The sequence below is a fragment of the Acomys minous genome (assembly GCF_964271855.1).
Source record: "Acomys minous genome assembly, chromosome: 4".
Taxonomy (NCBI): domain Eukaryota; kingdom Metazoa; phylum Chordata; class Mammalia; order Rodentia; family Muridae; genus Acomys; species Acomys minous.
Genome location: NC_140486.1, coordinates 89,079,016 through 89,102,597, shown reverse-complemented (window position 1 = coordinate 89,102,597; position 23,582 = coordinate 89,079,016). Strand labels below are relative to the sequence as shown.

General features: G+C 40.5%; 1 protein-coding gene across 3 annotated transcripts in view; it reads right to left on the bottom strand.

Moving 5' to 3' along the window:
• The window catches only part of PARD3B (par-3 family cell polarity regulator beta), a 982,300-nt gene that overhangs the window by 604,808 nt on the left and 353,910 nt on the right, over nt 1-23,582 (bottom strand). For 2 of the 3 annotated variants that reach the window (XM_084778917.1, XM_084778918.1), the window contains exon 3: nt 12,164-12,335. In XM_084778917.1, the coding sequence (XP_084635043.1) occupies nt 12,164-12,335 (172 nt within the window). Of the gene's footprint in view, nt 1-12,163; nt 12,336-23,582 lie in introns of those variants that run through there. The other variant, XM_084778919.1, reaches the window with a different exon arrangement.

Here is a 23,582-nt window from a genome sequence, read left to right as displayed (position 1 = left end):
TGAACATAAAGTGGTTTCATACTTCCATTCTAAATAAGCAGTAAATCTGATGAAAATAACAGTGTCTAACAGTTTCATACTACTGATTACCTGACAGGCTCTACTCGGAGCATACATGCAAATGCCCTTACCTGTTGCTCACAGTAACACAGCCAGGCCGTTGTCATTCGTGTGTTACAAATGAGATCACAGACACAGTGAGGTTAAGTGACTTCCCTGAATTCACACAGCTTGTAGGTAGCAGAATCATATTTAATCACGCTTCCCTTAGGCCTTGTGATTTTAATTTCAATGCCATACTGCTGTGGAGTCAATATCTACTACAATCTCCACACTTCTTCTCTATTCCTAAGTTTCTAGTGCCTTAGACGGGAAATGTAAAAAAAAAATTGGGGTTCTGAGGGAGAAAATAGCCATTTTTGCAGAGACATGAGTTATAGAAAAGACCTTTGCCTAACTTCTAGGAACTTCACCATGCTGAAATGACAGAACATTACGCTACCAACCGACTGAGTGCTACCCAACAAATGCTAAATGTTTTTTTTTAAAGGAGGACAGTACTCAGTCAAGAAAGGTCTTCTAGGGAAAATTAATTCTTGAAAAGCTCTTTGTATGTCTAAGATGCTGGTGTACATGTGTGCACGTTTGTGTGTGAGAATGGGCATGCATGTGCCATGGCACATGTGTGCAGGTCAGAAGAAAACCTTAGGCATTGGTCTTCATGTTTTCCCTTGTCTGAGACAGGGTCCTTAGTTTGTGCTGCATGTGCAGGCGAGCGTGGCCCACCAGTGTTTCTCTCCCATGCTGCCCCTGGACTGTTGAGATTACAGACTGCTGCTTTATGCTGATTCTGTGTATCCAAACTCAGGTCTCCAAGCTTGCACAACCAGTGTGTTACCCACTGAGCCATCTCTCTTGTTCTTAAAAAAAATCTTAAAAGCGATGATTGTTTCAGAAACCAGAGAGCCACAGAACGTAGTCACTGATCTCAAAGAAAATCAGCCATGATTCTTCTCTTCAGCCCAAAATGTAATGACTATAATGAATCATCACTACAGTGCTAAAGCAAATCTGTGGTCAAAAGAGGATGGGGGCATCAGTGGATTTACTTAAACATGTCTGTGTCCCACAAACAAATCAGGAGGAAGCATCAGAAACCCTTGGAGAGGAAAAACCCAGCCAGAAAAGTAGAAAAGCCACAGTGCAAAGGAAGCAAAGGGCCAGTCTCGGACTTCTTTCTGTTTGGGCACAAGTAAATCTTTTTTCCCCTCTTTTTTTATTTATTAAATTTTATTATTCAGATTATATCCCTATTGTTATCCTCTCTCTTGTGTCTTCCTGTGCCCCCTTCCCTCCCCCTTTCACCCTGTCCCCTCCCCTAGAGCTGTGACAGAAGGGAACCTCTTCCCCACCATATGGTCACAGCCTATCAGGTCTCATCCTGGTACCTGCTTATCCTTTCTCTGAGTGCCACCAGGCCTCCCCACCTAGGGGAAGTAGTCAAATAGGGGGCACCAGAGTTCATGTCTGAGTCAGTCCCTGCTCTTCACACAACTGTGAAGAATGCACTGTCCATTGGCTAGATCTGAAAAGGGGGTCTAGGTTTCTTACATGCGTTGTCCTTGGTTGGTACAGGAGTGTGTGTGAAGGCCTCCCTGGCTCCAGATCCACCAGTCTTGATGGTCTTCTTGTAGGGTTCCTGGACCCTCTGGGTCCTTCTATCTCCCCATTCTCCCAGACCTTTTTCACCTGGAGTCCCAGTAGCAAGTCCCACCATCTGTCCCAATCCCCCTGTAACTCTTATGGAGAGTGTACCTGCTGAGTTCACCAGTGAAACAGAGCGCTCTCCATAATCACTGCTTAGAAATAAAAGAGCACATTTGCCTGGAGCGTCTGTATTCAGGTAGCAAGATGGATGCATGCATGGAGAAAGACATAGTGATCTTTCAATCCATTACATGTAGGGAGACCTCACTGGTCTGCCGAGGACATTACTGGGTACATCGGGAAGACCTGGGGTCTGAGTGTTTGTAATTGCTTTAAGGTCATCCACTGTCCAAACTGGAACTCCACACAGACTGAAAACTTGTTTTCCTCCCAGTCAGAAGTGAGAGGCAGATAAAAGACAAATGTTAAGCAGGCTGTGGGGAGCCAATGCTCACTAAGAAGGGCTGGCATGTGAGGAGCTCCTGAGGAGCTGAGCTAACTTATAAGGCCAAGACTTCTTCAAGTATGAGGTCTGGTAACTGTAGCCTCTATCGGAACAGCAGCAAATTATAAAAATGGAAGCACAACCAAGTTAAGAGAATCACACAGTAATTTATTTTCTGTCAGAGAGATTGTGAGCTGCTTGCAGAGGAGTTCATGGCTTGTGTTATTTTATATTCCTCTGGTAGCCTTGCATAATGCTTTTCATCTACTGAGACATCAATAAATAATTATTGACTAACTGAAGCTGGTGACAGGCACAGCACCATTTTTTTTCTAGCATGGACACCCAGTACACTGATTTCCATAGTTACATTCTTAAGCCTAGCCCTCCCCAAAGAGCAGACGTTAGCTGTGCAGATGCTGAACTCCTTACCAAAAGGCCATTTCACTGTAACACCAAACTGAAGTCACAAGGTCAAAGGACATTCTTCCTGAACTGTGACTAAAGGAAGGGGTTCGCCTCATGCTCACATATCTCTGGGGTAGAAAGTCTATTTATTTTACAAACACAAGTGGGGTTTAATTGATCATCATAGTTTCACAGCAGCAGATGACAGCAAGCCATCTAGCTTTGTGCATTTGTGCTATTTTTTTAAGGACAAGTTGGACATAAAAAGACCCAAAGACAACACTTCTCCCACAGTTTTTAGAAATAGGGGCATTAAAGTCACAACTCCTTTTAGACAACCTTATATAAGAGCTCAAATACAAGTATTATAACTTTGCATGAGTTGGGGTAAGGCAAAAACGCCTACTCAGTCTCCTTGATCATAGGCCTTAAGTAACCATAGCTAAGTATTGTATATAAACAAAAGCAAATGAGATGCGTCACATCTTTCCTTTCCTCTAACTTTATACATGGAAACAAAGTCCTAGAGTTCTTCCATCTGTAGAGGTCCGAGGAATTATTATCATCTCATAGACACACAGATTAGTAATCAAAACTTATCCTGACCATTTGAAAGGTACTTATATTTTTCTGATAGCTATAAAAACGTTCTCAGTAAGCCAATGCCTAAACAGATTGAGGGTTGCTGTTTTGTTTACCATAATATGGATGCATGGCTCCAAAGGCAAACTGACAAGGTGTGCTGTCAATAGCTAGGAGGTCCTGCCTTTTATCTTCCAAACATTAAAAGGGTAAGCAAAGGATAGATAATTTCTTTTGCAGCTATGGTTGAGCCAAGGCTGTCATTCTTATCACTGTGGATGTGAGTGTGAGTACATCAAGCTGTTTTAGGATTTCTTACTCTCATTTGGCCAAATCAGTATTTCAGAAAAATTTTCTAATAGGGCATTGAAAGGAAATAACCAACCAAATGTGTATATACTAAAGTATAATTCATCATACAGCTTTATCAGAAAAAGCAAATGAGAAAGTCTCAAGCCAGCCGTGAAAGCGTGTCCAACTCTGAGTGACCTGTCCTTAAGATGGATCTTCTGGAAATAATTAAATTAGTGAGTTTTTTTTTAATCTTTGCCCATCTGGGCCAAAAAAAAAAAAAAAAAAAAAAAAAAAGAATTACACACACACACACACACACACACACACACACACACACACACACACAAAGATCGCTAAACCTTGTTTTTATAATATCCACACAAAACCTTTATCATACATAGAATTTTCAGCAAGACTATTCAAATATAAACAGCAAAAGAAAATCCAAAAGACTGGGACACCATGGCCAGGGATATTGAGAAAATAACAAATATACACATATCTACAAAATGTTTCAAAAGCTGGGTCAGGTCATCAAGAAATGTTTGGTACAGGTAAGTACTATTTAATAAGGCAATTTAACAGCACACCGTAATTGACAAGCTGAACGCAGGCTCCCAAAGCAGAGGCCATCTCTGCCTTCATTGTCTTGGCTGCCTCACAGTAGCTGACCAGAGAGATGAAGTTCTGGTCCAGGCAAGAGGACTGAGGCTGTGATGAAGGGAGGTGGACATGTCATAGGGGACTTTCTTTTGTTATTTCCTCCTTTCATTAAAAATATAAATCACAAATCATTTTTTGTCACTGGTCCAGGGTGCTCCACAAAGCTGAATATGACAGCATCCCTGAGAATATCCTGACGAGGAGTTAGGGGCCAGGCCTCTGAGAATGTGGCTTCACTGGCCTTACTATTAAAAGCAATCTGCAAAAGAGGCTTAAAAACCCAGGGGTCCAATATCAAGTGAACGGTGGGAAAGGTGACCTTTCATTCCGTTTGTTTATGAGAGGATCTGCGGGCTCCATCTCAGTGTGTGTCCAGCATTGGGAAGAGGCCAAAGGGGAGATGGCAGGACTCTGTGTTTTTAGAGGTCACATAATCAACTTAGAAAATACAGTAGAAAAGACCAAGAATGAAAGCTTGGGGTTTGGTTTTTTTTTAGGTTCTCTCTTACAATTCTAGTTAAATGTAAACCCTGTACTAATAACTTACTATTTAGAGTACAACAAACTTACATCCACTTAGGCATTAAATGAAACAATTAGGTATATTGTACAAAAATAAGGAAAGGAAACACAGGGCAGCAAAAAATAAGTCAGAAAAATAAAAATTGAAATGAGACTAAGATATGTCTCAATGAATATAAACTATAAAAAGAGAAACTGAGATGGTGGTCATATATCCTCCTGAAAAACACCATTATATCACTTAATAAACAATGTCTTATTTTAAAATCCATTTATAAGAATAAAGACCATTTTTATGCAAACCTTATCAAGTTAAACTTCTAGAGCTATGGACTGAGCTTGGCAGAAGCCTGGACGCACCCCATATTCTTCTGTGAGAGGGAGCAATGTTAACTGTGCTTTCAATTGCATATTCAAAGTATAAGCCATGTTCAAAGTATTCAGCATTGTCCTTAGCTGAGTACAAACAAAAAATTACTCCTGTGCAGTAATTAGTGTTTAATATTTCTTAGGACTAGGCTACACTAGTATTGACTTTAGTTTTTCAATTCACTAGTATGATCTGGCTGTTTTCCAACATATATTTGAGATATTTAGTGTATAGCCTGTTATTCCCTGCCCTCCCCATCCCACTCCTCCTCCCACCCCCGACCCCCTAACCCCACCCCCGCCAACATCATAGGCAACAGTTCACCTACTCTGAAAACAAAAAAACTAAAGTTAAAAACCAAAATAACAATAGCAAAAAGAAGAATGGTGCCCAGAACGAGTTGGACAGCCTGTCACCTCCTTAGTCCTGATTTACTTACCATCAGACCAGGAAGCAGCACACATTCTGTTGACTATGTGGCCATGACTGATGGATGATGGCTTAGCAAGGTCACCATAGCTAATTACAGCATCATTCATCTAGCCTGCATGGGGGGAAAAAATACCAGGCTCCCAGAGAAGAAAAAAGAAAAAGAAAGAAAAGCTATTCTACAGCTGCTAACTTTTGAATAATCAGCCTCAAAAGAAACAAATAGGATGAAACTCAATGACCAAATTATGACTTATGGATTCACCCAAGCAAATGACCTCAGTTCTGTGGTGATTTTAACTCTGGGTTTCCAGCCTGCAGGAGAGCACTTTTAGTAACAAGGAGCCCTCACAGGCCTGGGTGCTTTGTGGTGGGGATTCAAAGGCTTCCTCAGGAGCACAAGCCAACCGTGAGTTGCTTTGGTTTGCTATGTGTGTGGTGTGAGTGTGTTTGGGTAGGATCAGATGCCAAGACTTAAACTCACATTATGGGCACAGCAGCTACTTATACACTACAGCCTAATTAAAGGAATACGCTTCCCTCTTCGCTATGTTTTCCTGAAGATCAGGGTCATAAAGGGATTTGGTTTCCTTAAGAACTGAGAAAAATGTTCCCATATGTTGCCTTTATGCCCTGATTTGTTCAAACTCACATAGAAAATGGTAGTGATTTCCAGCAATAATCCGGGGCTACACAATGTTTTCTAAGAACTACTGAAAGAAAATAGAGGAGAGAAATGAGTGTTTTGAAAATAATTCTATTATAGCAAACATATAATCATAATTTCCATTTCTTTTTTGAAGAAGCACAAACACACATGGAAACAATAAAGCATCCGAGGTACCTTTCAAGTCTGGGAAACAAGACTTGCTTGCAACAGAAAGTACATCATCTTCAAAGTTTAACACAGAGAGAATAAAGCTAGTATATTTCAACTCCTAACTTTAATCAGATTGCTTTACATCTAGGTAACACAGATCACAGGAGTGGCAACAGCCAAATCCAAAGTACTTTTTTATCCTGAAACACTATTTAAATTGCATTGCTAAAATAATTATAACCAAAAGGACTATCTTTTCATGTAAGCTTGAACCCAAAATAGCAAATTTCAATCAAGTACTGAGTAAATTATCAGAAGACCCAAAATAAAACTCTTAATTAATTGGGGTCGGGAGATGGAAAGAGACAGGAGCACAGAGCTTGATTCAAACTCAGCTAGGTATCAGTGAAATGTTCTAGAGACAATGACAGCTCTCAGAAGCAAAACAAAGGCTCAGTTTACAGAGGAGAAAGGTGCAGCTGAGGGTTACCACAACAAGGAGCCATCTATGTGACTTTCACTCTGAATCTTCATTTCAATCCAAATGGGCCCTCAGCTGTTTATGTGTGGAAAGATATGGTCGTCACAGAGACGAGTTACATGGCTTAGGACATCCCTCTGGAACTCTGGAAGAAACACTTCAGAAACTTGGACCAGTTCCATGTCACTTGTTCTCAGGTGACAAATATTGGGTCAACCTTGAACAATCTCTACATAGCGTGTTATACAGAATGGAGAATGAGGTACCACTGATCAAAAAGATGGCATGAAGAGTAGTCATGGTAAAGGTAGAGGAGCCTTATTTTTCCAGACTTCAAAGCAAAAGTTCCCAGTATGGCCCTACATGTAGAGGCCTGAAATAGCAGCAAAGGTACAGAGGTGTCTACATTGTAGAAAAGGGTACTGTAGGGATTCCATTAGCATAGTGGTTTGATGTAAAATCACACACACAGACACACATACATGCACACACACACACACATACACACACACACACACACACACACACACACACACACACACACATTGGCATGCTGTATGTATGAAGTGAGAGGACAATAGCAAATACCCAGCAACTTATAGGGTTCACATACATATAAACATACATACAGGAGGCACCTCAATGTTCTACTCTTGGTTCCTTCATTCACTTTGATTTACAATTATCCATAGTATCTGCTTATTAATTTATGCTTTATCTCCAAAAGGATATGAAGTGTTATTATTATCACATCTAGTATTTAAAGGGCATGGATAATTGAAATATACAATTCATCAAAGAATGTCATATAAATGAAGGGACATGATGCTAGAGGCCCAAAGGATCAGGTTCTAATTGCAGTTTTTAACCAACTAGTCACTCAACATCAGAGCAGACAATGAATCGAAGCTTTCACATAGTCATTTGTAAAATGGTGTCAATCACCTAGACAATTGCTAATTCCAAAACCCTCTGCAATTGTATTTATAATGATTATTATTCTAAGGAGTGCATAATTCCTTAGAGTAGAGGTGAGCTTCCATGCTGTGGGACTTCTAAGAAGCATCTGGACTCTGCTTGCTGTCTATCCACCAATCCGCTATACTTCTGTCTTCCCTTCTACTGTAGCTTACCCTGTTTGTTCAGAGATGGAGAAAGCAATAGTATCTGATTATAAGCAACAAGCAACGTTCCTGCTAACTAGGATCAAACACCTGTCAAATCACTGAAATATGTTCAGAAGTACTAAAGGGCTCAAGAGGGGATGAGGAAAATTCTTGAGGAAGGCAGCTTTGATGTCCAAATGGATTCTATGAACATGACCGTACAATTCCACCTGCTGTTTCAGCCCCAGAGTGCTTCTCTTAAGTAGAATGTTGTGTTAGCACTTTCTGGGATGTGTGATAAAAGACAGTCACCAACTAATAATTTGTTAGAACCGAGTCTGGGCCAGTCGCTTAGTCATTAGAGAATGTAGTAGAAAATTCACAGTAGAAATAATTTAGATAAATGACCTTGCAATTATGTTACTACTCCTTGATTTAAAACTTAGCTTGCAAATTAAATATATATACACCCACATATCATTAGTTTATAGGACATGAAGAATTGAAAGTTACTTGCTGTACATTTATGTATAATGCTGCCTTAAAGATTTAGACAACACTTTACAGAAAGAAAGCATTTAAGATGGAATAGAAATAGCACATATGAGCTTACCAGATAAACAGAGACAAAAAAAAAAAAAAGATAAGTAAAAGTGAGCAAGATTTGAACACAAAGACATTAAACATTTGAAAGAAATTGCCAAAATAGCAAATGGCTCATGATGACTGCAGGTGGGTAAAGCATCCATGAAAAGTGATCAGCAATGAAGACCATGGGAGCAAAGTGCCAAGACACCATGAAGCCTAGGGCTCAGTGTGTGGCATGGCCTGAGCATCCTTCAAGAAGAGCTGCTCCTACAAAAGTGCTATTCCTATCCCAGCCCCCCCTCCATGTGCTGACATAAGCCGGAACTTGGGGTGCACCACACTATGTAATCCAGCCACATCCCAGAGGAGCCATGTCTAGGTACTGCCCAGTCCCACCCCAGGCAGTGTACGACCACCTCGTGTGTGAGAACACTAACAGGAGAGCAGAATAGGCAGGTCAGAACTGGATGTGTTATGAATTTATTTAACTTCTCTATTAGAATAAAAGCCCAAGGTTTTTAGTTACAACTATAAGAAGGTATTCAAAAGACAATCGTCTCTCTAAAGTTGTCCCAATTAAGAAGCTACCTGTGTGTGGCGGTTGACCTTCACTGTCAACTTGAGCAGGTCTGGAATCACGCAGAAGACATGCCTCCGGCACTGCCTTGCAGATGTTTAATTGAGGGAAGACCTACTCTGAATGTGGGTAGCACCAGCCAATAGATGGGGTGCAGACCTTTATAAAGGGAGGAGAGGTGAAAACAAGCTTCGTGCATTCTTTGATCGACCTCTGTTCCCTAACTACAGATTCACTAATGACTAACTAATGTCAGTGGTTTTGTTACAGAAACAGGTGACATGAGTGCTCGCTCCTGTCATCATTGGGTCTATCTTACTAAACAAGATAGACGTGTGAGCCTAAATGTGTAGCGTTTTCTATGCTTTGGTTTATATTCACAAAGTAAACTCCCAGAATGTTCTGTCGATAATTTATTCAATGGACAGCACCGTGGAGATAGTACAGTAAAATGGTTCCTAATGCTTGAACCAGCAAGCATTCACATCCAGGCTCTGCCACCTACCCAATATGTGACTCGGGTGAGCTACTATTTCTCTGTTCTGATTCCTCATCTTTTGAAAGCGAGAATCTTAAAACGTGACTGGCTAATATTAAGTCTTAGAGGAATTACAAAAAATAAAGAAGTAAGGGTTGAAGTCATTCAATGTAATCTCTTTACGTCACGGCCTAATATGTATTCCTATTGCATAGATACAGTTTTCTGTTCCTACCCCCACAAGACAAATCAGTTTCAAAGAAAGGGGGATTTAAGAGATGGCTCAGTGGTTAAGAGAGTGTACAGCAGAGGATCTGAGTTCGGTTTCCAACAGCCATGTCTAGCGGCTCACAATTGTGAGCCTGCAGCTCTAAGAAATTCACTGTCATGTTCTAGCCTCTAGTGTAACACACACACACACACACATACACGCACACACACAGACACACACAGACACACACAGACACACACACACGCGCACACACACACGCACACACACACGCATACACACACACACATATATTCAAACAACTTTACAAAGAAATAGATTCAGAAGGGCAGAGAAAGGTGTATCTCTGTGAGTTTTAAGCCATCCTGATCTACAGAGTGAGCTCCTGGGCAGCTAAGCCTACACAGAGAAACCTTGTGTTGGAAAAACAGAAACAAACAAACAAAAACAAGACAAAAAACAAACTAACAAAGAATCTTAGAATCTACATTGAAAGAGTTTGAGTTCTTGAATTCAATATCGGTATTTTTATCAGACAGTCCAACAAAAGAAGCCATGACAAAGCAGAAGAAAAACAAACTTCTTTTCTGAAAAAGCTCACAAGAGAAAGGTGAAAAGAAGTTTCTAGAGGCTGGGATACCCTAAGTTTCAGTCTTTTGACGCCCACAGCACTTGCTTATAAATAGAATATTAAAACAAGCAAGAGCAATTTTCTCCTTTCGTCTTCCCTTATTGCCTAATTTTCCTCTCATACCATTTGCATAATGGATAAAAAGGCATCCATTATGCAAATGAACGATGGGGCTGCAAGGTTGCTGAAGCCACAAGCCTGGCTCCAGAAGAGGAACAGCCGCCAAACAACCCTTTGCCATCTATGCTCTAGCAGGCTGCTTTGTTAGCTTTGATATGCAGGAAAATTATAAAGAGCATAGGTCATTAATTTCCATTTGGCTTGTTTTAAAAGAAACACTACAGATGCTTCAGAAAATTCAAACAAGACAAGGTTGTTCGGTTTGGTCATGTGTGTGTACGTACGTATGTATGTATGTATGTATGTATGTATGTATGTATGTATGTATATACACACATACATGTATGTATGTATGTATAATAAATTTGACAGTAATATTATTCATTTATTTTTGAGCCAACATCTCAGTATGCAGCTTTGGTTGTCCTGGAAGTCACTACGTAGACCATATTGACATTGAACTCACAGACATCTTCCTGCCTGTGACGCCTGAGTACTTGGATTAAAGGTGTATACCACCATGGTGGGCAACAGCAAGTACTGAATTTCAAATGAGGGGGAAAGGTACTATGTATAATTTTTATAATTTAAGTATTTCCATTTAATCTCTCTCTCTCTCTCTCTCTCTCTCTCTCTCTCTCTCTCTCTCGTGTGTGTGTGTGTGTGTGTGTGTGTGTGTGTGTGTGTGTTTGTGTGTGTTCTTATGCATGCATTCCAAGTTATACCTGTAGAAGTGAGAGAATAACTTGAAGAAGTTGGTTCTTTCCTTCCACTTTGTGGGTCCCAGGGGGATAGACCCATGGTCGTTGTCATCACCAGTAAGAATTTTTATCGGCCCAACCTTCTTTCTAGTTGTTTACACCATTTTTTTCAAATGCATGTTCTTCTTTAAGAAAATTCATATGTCTTCTGAGGAGTGGGGACTGTGTCTGTCCTTCTGCCATGAGAATTATGTTTACTTAAATTCTAGCCAATACACTGGGTAGTCCCAGAATGCTGTGTTCACAGTCAACTCAAATAAATTTACTTTAAAAAATTAACATATTAGTGGGTTGTCAAAAATGCCATGTTATTAAACTTACCTAAACTTATTTCTAGAAAGTTTGAGCAAAAACAGATATGTGAGGAACACCTGATAGAAACTTTAGACGAATATTTATTTTCATTTCCTACACCCTCAAAAACAAATATTAAGAAAAAAGAATTCCCAGCCAAAATACTAGGTAAACTTCTTTTTTGAAAAAAAAAATCAGGCAATTTCAAACTTCAAAACCAACTTCCCCCACTGTCTTCTCCAGTGACTGAGAGGTATATAAGAAGAAAAACAGGCCGGCTAGGACAGAAATGGAACCTTATTTTGCGTGTTGATTCCATGGTAACTCTTAGCTTTCTCCAAATGATGAACTTTATAAAAACAGTGATGCTTCTAGGACACAGGAGAACCTCACCCTTACAGTCTTCCTCCTGGTGTGATTCTTCAAAGGCACGCAGTTATGCAATTGGCAGTCATGTTTAGTTCACAGTAAAAATTGTACCTCCTTACCTGAGCTCCAGGAACAGCCAAAAGCCTTAGAAAACTTACTTAAAGAGAAGACGAACAAGTTGTTTTTATAAAGAACAGTTATTAATATGGTGAACTTCACAGAGAAGAAGGTCAGTAAGTTGATGCAGTTTACAACCAAGTGGAAGGTGTCATCAGCAAAATCCACCTACCTAACTTCAGAGCAGAAGGGGTTACTACAATTTCTCCGCCGATTGGTTTAAACGCAGCCAGTTGGGCAGCCACTTCTGTCTCGAAAGCTTCTGGGCTCTGCCGGTCCACAGGGTTTCCACTGAGGCTCTCAGTCTTCCTGAGTGGCTCTTGTTCGTCAAACACAGCAATCAGCTGCAAACGAGTCCAACAACACTAATTACTTTGTAGGACATGCTTATCACAGGGACAGTGTGTCTAGTTGATTGTGATCTTTACTGGGTCTTAAAAACACAAATGTCGCCTTTAAAAAAATCTTGACAGTTTTAATATTACTATGCCAAGATGCTTAAACATTCAAGAATACACCCCCCACACGTACACACCAAGCACAGCAACAGAACACAATGAATGGCTTGTTCTTTGTTTGTCTGCCTATTTCTGAAATGGTCACTTTGGGCCAGGTCTCATTAAAGGAATGAAATGGCTGCCTCAACCTCTTTCCTCGTCAGTCTGTCTCACGGCATGTCTGTCTCTCTGTTAGTCTCTGTGTCTCTGTCTCTCTCTATATATATGTCTCCTGCAAAAGCTCGAACTTACACCTTCACATATGCTATGTAAGTATTCTAGCAGTGAATACAAGTATACACACAGCCTCACCTATAACTTTTTAAAATATGCCTAAAAGTTATCTGCTTCCATGGTCCAAAATATACAATAGACAGAAGATGAATGGTAGAATACTTTATAAAAGCATGTATTCCAGATGCAAAGGGGTAAACATTAACTCATGACATCTACCTTTCTAACACAATCTCAACCACACACACTTGCAAACAGAAAGGCTGTTAGTAGTGTGCTCGTCGCATGCACACATGTGTTCCATGTCTTTCATATCATCACTAACATCAATGTTTTAACTTAATTACTTCTAACTTCATATCAATTTTTATTTCATTTACCATTTTACATGTTTAATATAAAAAAACTGAAATGTTATTTCCCATGAAATTTGTGACAGTTTTCTACCAGTCATGTGATGCCATGCCACTGTAGGTCAGTGAAGGCAGACCTGCTGTGACTGTAGTTTTGCCCAGGAGCCTGTTCCAATAGAGGAATTTCTAATGTTCTTTGTTGTCTAAGGTAGAAGAGACCAAATGTGAACTTAGGAGGCAACTGATAGATGCTACTGTCAATCCAAGGAGTACAGTATATATAATTTTGAAAATTGCTAGTAACTCTTTGGATATGCTTCAGTCATTAAATAAAGCAAGTTTACTCATGATTCAGACATTTACCCAGAAAGGCGCTCAAAGCCCCATTCACGGGGGAATCTTGTTGTCAATATATTAATAACACAAATGCAGGGGTAACCAATCAAAACACTGTAAATTCCAACTTAGTCTTTCAAAAGAAATGAACACAATTAGGCATATGTAAATTGGCTATTCAAAAATAATCTTCATAATTGACTACTCATTTCCAGTATGGAGACTTCTTTAATTGGAAAATCCAACAATCCATTCACCACAGAAAAGAAATGCTTACTCCCAAGGCATTATTTTTAATTCTTGAAATTGAGCACATGCATTTTCTGTCTTTAATTGCTAGCACTGATGAACTGACTTGAGATAAGACTTAAATAGATTAATAATGAAAGATTATTCTAGTATAAAAATAACCAGCAAAACTAGATCTTTCCAATCATCTAACTAAAATGAAAGGTTTTACATTTTCAATCTTGACTAGAAAACAAAACAACGTTTAAAATGTGGTTGAATTACTTTCTTCATTATTTCTATGCCATATTATGATTTTAACTTTGCATACTGTAGATTTACATATATTCTGAATGTTTATTCTGATATACTCATCATCTAGGCAGTGAGATATTGAATTGGTCCTGGGAGCAGTTTGTACAAGTAGTATCTTACTTTTCTCACTTCCTTCATCATTGACTCTCAGTATCGACTATGTATTTTGAATATTGCAGAGAAAGAAAAAAGGACATTAGTCATATATATATATATATATGTATATATGTATATATATATATTGAAAGCTTAAAATGGATAGCTCAATATAAATCATTAGATATGCTTGCTCTACAAAATCTTTACTATTATATATACATTATACCCACAAAATTTTACACACTGTGAGGGACAATATTATACCCACATATCTAATGGAAAAACACAGTTTTTTGGAGATTCTGATTGCAAAGGTTATGGACCACATGTTGTCTGGGGATGGAATCAGTTGTTTTCTTCAGTTTTTCTGCCCAGAGTTTTAGCTCACATTGTAACATTTTCTTACAATGAAAACTATGGAAAGAGATGGTACCTTAGAGAATAGCTCTAGTTTGGGCATGGATGGGATTGGAACCAAAATAATGTGAATTCCATGATTTGGCTATAAAGCATTACAGGGCTGTTCTGTAGATGATAATTATGGGACCTGGATGACTCCCACATCGAAGGATCTCTTCAGTTAATTAATTGCTCACACTGTCTTCCAGGCTCAGGGTTGATGGGATTTATCACAGCACAGCCTCATCTGGATCAATGGATGAAACAAAGTCTACTCCTGGAAAGAACAGAGCCAGCTCCGCTCTCTGACGTCCAAAAAACTCAGCCTCCCTGTACGGTGGGGGTGATGAGAGCTTCTACCAGCTGGTCTCTATCTCAACAGCCAGCACGTGCAGGGACTTGCACTGGCTTCCAAACTGGCTAGTCATTTAAATCACATGCTGGAGGTCCTTGTTAACTAAATTACTTGATTCATCAAGACATCTCCATTACTAGGTATCAAAGTTACAAGGAAACCTTTCTTATCACAGAGGTACAGTGATTAGCATAAACCATTCTGTTCTCTCAACAGAAGACGCGCTGGCGTCACAGCATCTAGCATATAGAAGAGGTGTCCTGCATCCTCCCCTTAAACCAGAGGTTACCTCTTCCCAGAGGGCCAAGGCTACGAAAAAAAGAATTCTATTTAAAGGTTTCCACATTAAAACTTACACGATGGTACTTCAGAGGCTACTATAACACCAACTGTGCGAAATGCATATGCGAAATATTTGACTTGGTGTCTTCTCTCAGATGATCTGCCGGCATGCCTTCTGTTCTCCTTCTGCGATGCCATTGTTCTCACGTTACCAAGTGTAGCCATGACATTTTCAAATACCCATAAGCACAAGAGATCTGCTCATATGGCCTGATGACAAACCAAGCTTCTGCCCTCACAGATTTCTGTATTTAGCTATCTAATTTCCAGACAGACTTAGGAAGGTCAGTGCACAGAAATGTTATTAATTCATTTATCCAACAAAACAAAAAGCCTTCTCGGGGCCCATTTACGAAAGCATGACCAACACCATTTCTTGACTGTAAGATAAACCTTGAAGACTCCAAACAGATTCTCACTTGCTGAATCTGCTTTTATGAAGACCAAAAGGCATCTGGAAGAAAAAAAAGGCATCTGCACATGGCTGAAGCCATACTGCTTCTCTCCTTGATTGTAGGGCAGTGCCAATCCCTTTGTCACTCTCTGTTTTCCTCCTGTTCTCCTACAGCATCATGATGGCTAGGTTTCCCCTTCAGCCCTCTAGGTCTTCAGTCACATTTCCCTTCATTTATCCCTCTTTACTACCTTGCCTGATCTCTGAAGATGCCAAGGGACCTATGGCTAGGAGGTTATGAACTCACTTGATCCATGATCTTACAGTAGAGGCGAAAAGAGTCTACATTTACCAGACCTTCTAACCAAGCTTCAGGCTTGTGGGACCAGCTGGCCACTCTCTCCAGAACTGTAGAACAAATCTTTCGGAATCCTTCCCATACTCCTTTATATAAATATTAAGAGCACTTGATCAGGCCAAAAGCTGTGTAGCAATTCTTCCACCTTTCTTTCTCCCTCTAAAGCTACGCATGTTCAATTTCTCAAAAAAAAAAAAATTAACCAGCTTTTGATAAGTTCTCACTACCTTTGCTGTCACCAATTTGGATTTAGTTCCCAGATGGTTATTGCAACAGCTTCCTTGCTGGTCTGTTTCTACCCAGACATCTTCTCTTTTGTGGAGTGAATACTCAACTCAGCATTAATGACAATCTCAGAAAACATTTGAGATCATGCCTGTCCTATGCTAATGTGCCTGTAGTGCCTTCTCACCTCACACGGAGGAAATCCTGCCGTCTTGATATGGAATCTGACGTTACAGGACCAGTAACACTTCTGACTACATGTTTGAATTGCTATCTCTCTTGGCCCCAGGACTCTGTACAGACAGCCTAATATCTCTGTACCTAACTTGGTGGCTTTCTACGCTGTCTTTTCGGAAAAGTTGCCCACTGCATCTTACGAAGCTTGAGCTCTACTCTAACATCAGGCTTTTCCTGGCACTTTGAAAAGTCCTGTTTAACTGCGGGGCTTCCCAGTATTTTTTTTTCATTGTCCCCCTCTTCTGCATGGGAAGCTTTTGTGTGCAGGCACACAGGTACATAGAGCAGTGATGCAAATCATGCTAATATAATTCTTTGAGATACATATACATTATTAAGGATGAGAAATTATGTCTACTAATGAGATACATAACTTGTTTATTTTTTCCACGAAGAACTAAACCTTAGCTGAATGCTCGATATTGCTGAATGAAGAGCATCTTCAATATTTTTCAAACTTGACTGACAGCTTGATTTGATATACTTAAATGCTGTTGGATGATAAGAAGAAAACAGTCTATTTGTGCATCCCACAACTAAATCATTGTGGTCTTGTAAGAGTAAAACAATTTACATGTTTAGTAAAATCACTAAAATCGGTAACACAGAGATGCCTGGAATGTGAGCCAAGGTGTCTCAGGCCGCCTTTGCTGCGTGTGCTCCATGCACCACTTTAGATGTCACGTCAGTACAGAGTGTGCACGGTGTATTCAGAACAATGGCTGACGTGGAGTCCTAGGGGGCAATACAGACAGGTGCCTCAAGAAACACCCTGGATTCAGTGTGCTTGATTTTTGACTTGATTTTTGGCCAACGTATGTTGGGAAACCTTCTACTGTTGCCATTTTGTGACCTCCCACATTTAGATATAGGACTAGATAGACAGTCTTAAGACATAATTTTGGAAGTTGTATTTGATTGTAGTATTTCTATACCCCTAATTGAGGAGTCAGGTGTAGTATACTTCTCAAGGATTGGTTTTATATTTATTTTTTTGAGCCTTGGCTGTCCTGAACTCACTTTGTAGACCAGGCTGGTCTTGAACTCACAGCGGTCCACATGCCTCTGTCTCGCTTAGTGCTGGGATTAAAGGCATGCGCCACCACAGCTGTAAACTATTGTTCTTAAGCTGGGTTTCAGTCTCCAGTTCTGAGTGTCGTTCTAAATTTAAAGCTGAGTGGTTAAGTTTGGAGAAGTCTGGTGTCTCCTTCCCTGCATGTCTAAAATGAATATCCGAGAGTATCCAAGGAAATAATGAGACCTCAGTGTAGAGAATATTTCCTCTATTTACTTTGTGCTTTGTAAAGATTAAGAGAACGGAAAAGTCAACAATAGTAAACACAAAGACTCAAGTGAAATAAAATAGCTTTGTCTAGCTCATAATACACCTTTTTAATAGCGGATCCGGTCAAAGGGCCATGTGTGCAATTTTACCCCAGCACTCTCCTCTCATGGGCTCGGATCTGATTTTTATATTTGATCCAAAAGGCTATGAAGACAAGTTGGAAGTTAATTCCCCACCAACCTGTGAGGTATGTGTGTTTCCGGGTGAGGAGACAATACTAATTGCCCCAATAATATCCCCAGCATATGGAACACAGAGCATGGTGTCTGGAACACAACGGTGGTTATATTTAATTTTCTTTCCTAACACAAGAGATCACTCCCTGGCCTGCCGACTAAGCCCCCACTTGACTTGTTTATCTGTATCCTGTATTTGCTTTGTTGTTTCTCTTTAATCTCGTCATCACAGCGTTGACAGAGGAACACAGGCTCTACCAAGATCAAACGCATCAAATGGGCAATTTTGGGTCTTCTTTTTATTTTTCTTACTTTTTCATCACGCAAGAACACACCACCCTTGGAGGTGCGCTGCTGCTCCTCCACCCAGCCCTGCATGGTTTGTGACACTGCTCCCATGCAGCGGTAACTCGAAGTGCTTTGCCAATGTCTGTAGTACCTACACCGACAAGGAAGTGTTCTAACAATAAATGCCACCAAGTACGTGTACTGCAGAGTCCCTCAATATTCACTGTGTGGTTTGTTCTCTTGTCGACCTGGAGCATTCTGTCACTTTTATAGCCTGTATTTTTATAATCTGATGTTATTATCCTTAGCTTGTGTAGAGAATGAAAAGGAGCAGTCAAACACTCACAGAACATTAAAAAACAAAAAACCCCTGTACTTATAAGGGCATTTTTATTAGTAATTGCATTGAGAAACATTATAATTCTATTTTAATTACATGTCAAATGAACTAATGAACTGATTTTTTTTTAAAGCTTCTTTCCCATACTGACTTCTTTGGGCTAAACTGTCGAACTTAAGGAATTGCACTTTTACTGTTTTCTACACGTTCCATGTTGCCAACAACTGTACGGTAAAATTAAAAGACTAAGAGCAGGATCCGGCACCACACGGCTGGAATCATTCATCTCAAATCCTAATACACACAACTAAGTCTAAGCAAGACTAGGAGAGTCCGCATGGAGGAAACACAGCATGGCTGCCCGTGGCACTGAAGATAGCTGGGATCTCATGAAATTCAGGCTTCGGCTTGGAAGAAAGTGATACCTGCCTACAAGAGATGATCCGGTGCCACTTTAAACAAAGGCTTCAAGATGGGTTCTTCTTCTCTGGAGCGTCGTGACATCTAAAAGCATTACAAACCACCTTAAAATGTAGCAGGTTCCCATTGGCATCTTCACCAAACACTAGAATCAGACTTAGTACCCGCCAGGCTTGGTGCTTGGGGGCTTCATTCTCGGGAGCGTCAATCTGCGTTCAGTAAATGAGATAATCCTATTTTCAATTCCCTCTCAAACTGAAAATTCATAATTGGGGCCTTTATAAACTTTGTAGCTTTAAGCTTCAAGTGAAAGAAAATAACACGATTTCTTTAGCTGTGCTTAGGAACTCTATTCATCCTTATCACATTTAAAAGAGGCTTCTGAATGAATTGTCCCATAACAACAAAAAGTGTGCCTATTGAAAAGCCACCCACATTTCAACCCCAAACACATTTACCTCCTTTAATTATGCGGCAAGCAGCTAAGAAGTCGGGTGTATGTTAAACATATTAGACTGAATCGTATTCTCCCTCTGAATGACTTAAATGGAAATTTTAAAGTGGTATGTAACCACTCGACAAGTTTGAGCAAACCTTGAGTTTATTTTCACTGCATTTTTTAACATCCTTGCTGAAAACAGCTCACCATTTATTAAACAGTATTCACTCTACACAAGGGAAGCCTGGGTCCCAGGGACGTTAAGTGGCAACTATAAGGTCCTAATCCAGGGGTAACCTGGGGGTGCACAGCTATGGAAATGTATGTGCATGCACAGCCGGGACACAAAGCAAGCATTATCAGGACAATACAAATGACAGAAAATTTAAAACTCAATGTATTTGCCTATGTAGTAATAATATTTCTTCTGCTCCAAAATTGAATATATTAATAATACCAAATATATGAGAAAATTGAAGATAAAGTACTTGGGTTTCAAAGGCTAGAAAATGCTTAGAGATGATCCCAAACTGGGTGGCTTCACTTGCCATTTACCTAGTAGAGCACTGTGTAGTTCCTCAATTTTGACCAATCTCTGGGGCTTTGAAGGTCTCTAAAAAGCAAACATTATGGGAAATGAAGACAAGGAATACGGTACTACATTGGAGGCGCACGCGCACGTGCGCGCGCACACACACACACACACACACACACACACACACACACACACACGGACACACACGGACACAGACACACAGACAGACAACATTTTCCCATATTTTAAAAGACTCTACTATATAAATGACTATATCTAACAATAGAAATAATAGTACATAGAAACCATCTCATAAGTTAGAAGGTGTCACATGCATTTATCATATAACTAACACTCAGACTTAGAACTGCTCAGCTGCATTGCTTTCATTTTCTAGAGTATTCTAAAATTAATATTCTCCGACTAACCTAATACATAAACTTAACACTGTCTCAGAAATAAATCCCTTGGAAAGTTCTTTGCCAAGGTGGTGCATGGCCCTCCAGGAGAAGGTGAAGCTTCAGGCTGAGTTCTCTGTGTAGGGACCACTCCCTTACAGTCACACAGGGCACTGCCTCTGACCTGGCCCTCGAACCTGCAGAGGGGCCTCAATAGCTGTAGCCTTCCAGCTTGGCCTCCAGCATTTAAACACGATGCTACTGCTGTTGAGGAAGTGTTCTTTCTGCCATTAGATCTGAGTATGGTCACAGTTCAGCTTCAAGTCATAGTAGCCTTTTCAGAGTTTCCGACTGAAGAGCCTTCTACAGAGTCCCTGACATTCCTATGACACAGCGTCCATACCTCCTTCTATTTAAGCATAGATTATCAACTTGATATCCTGAGCCATACCACTAAAATAGAGTTAATGAATACTTTGAATTTTAAAACACAAATGAAGTCGACTAGGAGAATACAGGTTAGCTCACAGAAAACAAGAAAAACCAAGCTTAAGGTGTGGGTAGAAATGGTCACCCCAGAGCCAAAAGCACACTAGAAGATGCCGTTTTGCAATGACATCATGGCTGCTACCACTGTAGCCCTTAGTGCCTCATGGGCTAGGACAGCCCTCCCTCATCAGGCATTTGATATTCATGAAACACAGTGAGAGAGTGGAATGCAGCACAACTGGGCATCGCACTCAGAACTCCTACCATGGTCTTTTGTGCATGGAAAACTGCTCCTCAGGCAGGGGAGCGATCCGCGTCCCCTCCCGTATCCCAGAGCGAAGACACAGCCTTGGTTATAAAGTTGCCAGGCTTCCTTCTCTCTCGTGCAGACAGAAGCCCTCCCAGGTCTGACTTTCCAACAGGTAGGAGTAGGAAAGGTCACCCCCACCACCATGTGCACAGAGCGGCCTCTGTGCATCCTTGAGGTTCAAGATGAAATTGTATTGTACAATTTTCCGTCTAAAATCTACCTAGTAGATCACGATCCCAATTCTGTTTCCTGATGGACTACATCTATGGATTAGATTTCCTTCGAGAGCAAATCTTTTGAAATTGCCAAACTAATTTGTCGATCTGCACGCCCAGTTTAGAAAGAAGCACAACTGTGTGGCGTGCCTCGTGGCATCTGACTGCTTGGAGGACGCCACTCTATTTCCCTAATGACTGCAGTCCTCACTGCATTGCTTAACTTTGTGGATTAATGAGTAAGCAATCAAATGTGATTTTTTAAGTCATGACTACAACAAACATACTATTCATTTATTTTGACAAGTATTTTAATTCGTGAGACTTGGCTATAAATACAGCAGCCAATTTTGTGAAAGGGAAAAGAAAGAAACCTCTGCTTTTAAGACAACCCAGCAGCTCTCAGATAATAAACCTCCACAAAGAGTGATAGCAAAGCCAGAACCTTCTAAAGACAAGGAATTGAGAGCTTGCTAGGAGAAAAAAAAAAAAAAAAAGAAGAAGAGAAAGAAACAATGAGTTCTTGCAAGAATCTCAAAGCTATCCAAGAGATGCCTTTTACAGACACCTGAGCTGGGTGAATTTGCTACATATCACTAGGAATGTCCTAGCTAAAATAGGTCAGTGCTGGCCCGAGGCAGGTGCGGTGGCCGTACCTGTCCCTGGGCCTGTCATGCTAGGATCCAAACGCACAAATTTTGGCAGCTTTCCGTGTCCCTCAGGTGGCCCTGTATCTCAGGCCTGAGATCCCTCCAGGCCAGACAAGGCAGCGAACGTATTCGAAACATGGAGATGGTGAAAACTCCCCAAAAAGCAGCCAGTGGTGCGTTGGTACTGTGCGTCTTCAGATGAGCTGGTCAGGGAACTGACTCTTCTCCATAGATATTTTAGCAAACTGAGCCCAGTACTGGCTGACCACATGGTGACGTCATGACACGTCCACCCAGTACTGGTTGACCACATGGTGACCTCATGACACATCCAGGTCCAGTGACTTTCTATCCTCTCTACCATTTCCCGGCAGCTGGGCAACTGGTGGGGATCGAGAAGGTCAGTGTCAACCTCTTACATATTCCATTTGGACTCAGGCCTTCCTTGTCATGGGTGACAAGTCTTTGGGGCTAACATTTAAAAAGAAAAACTTAACGCTGCAGTCGCAGGTAGGTTCAGCTGGCTGAACTCCCTTGTGTCTGAGTGGAGCTAACCTTTCCTCTAGCTTCTAATTGCTCTCCCTCTCCTTCACTGGCGATGCTGTGGCTAGCCCTGCTGGGATGGCTGTTGACTTCGGGAACATCTAAATGTCAAGATTTGTAATTACGATTGCCACTGTATCAAACTCACGTTGAATGAGGCCTCACTAATTGGGGCTGAGGACAAGCAGGCTGGAGCCCCGCCTCCTTCTCAGTCACAGGTGGCTTGTTACGCCTAAGAGGAGTGGGTGCATACTGGGGGTCTGTCTCTACTTCGCAATGGTAGTCTTCGGAAGGTAGTAATGAGTTGGAACCTTCTATAATATATTCTGCAAGCATAGGGATTATGATTCCGTTCTAAAAGAAACGCAGAAATGCACTGTTTTCACTTCCGGCAAATAGAAGGACAGTTCTGAAATTAGGAGCCCTGGAGCCAGCCTCCAATCACTGGCAGTACTGACTTTCTAAAGCCAGACCTCACCGTAATATTCTCAGTCCCAAAGGCTACTCTGGGAAAAGTTGAACTTTGCAACTTGTGACTTTTATAGTTTCTAAGCAAAAAGAAGAAGAAGAAAAAAAATATAGGTCATAGTCTCTCAGTTCTCTGCAAACTGTGGTTACTAGATACATCTATGTGGGCTGCAGACATAGCAAAAATAAGTCAAATTTCACAAGAATCAACAGAGTGGTCTCTCCTACATTTATTTTAGCTCCATGCATGTGCACATGCATACATACATTAACACACACTGACACACATGTAATAATATGACATAATTCTCGTTGCAGAAATTGTGGATTTTTTTTTCTGATATTTTCAATTAGGATTTCCTATGAGTAATTTTCTCTAATTATAATCTATAAAATATGAACAGGATTTGCTACTGAATATTTCATAATTTATTTAAGCACATCATAGATAATTTAGTTATTTTCCCATCCTAGACACATGCAAGTACTGGCTGTTTTTACAGCATCCCAGTATTGAGTGATACCATTTTTTTCAATCAGTACTCATTTTGCAGATGAAGTTATATCTTATTTAGAGTTAAATTATTTGATTACTGGGGATAT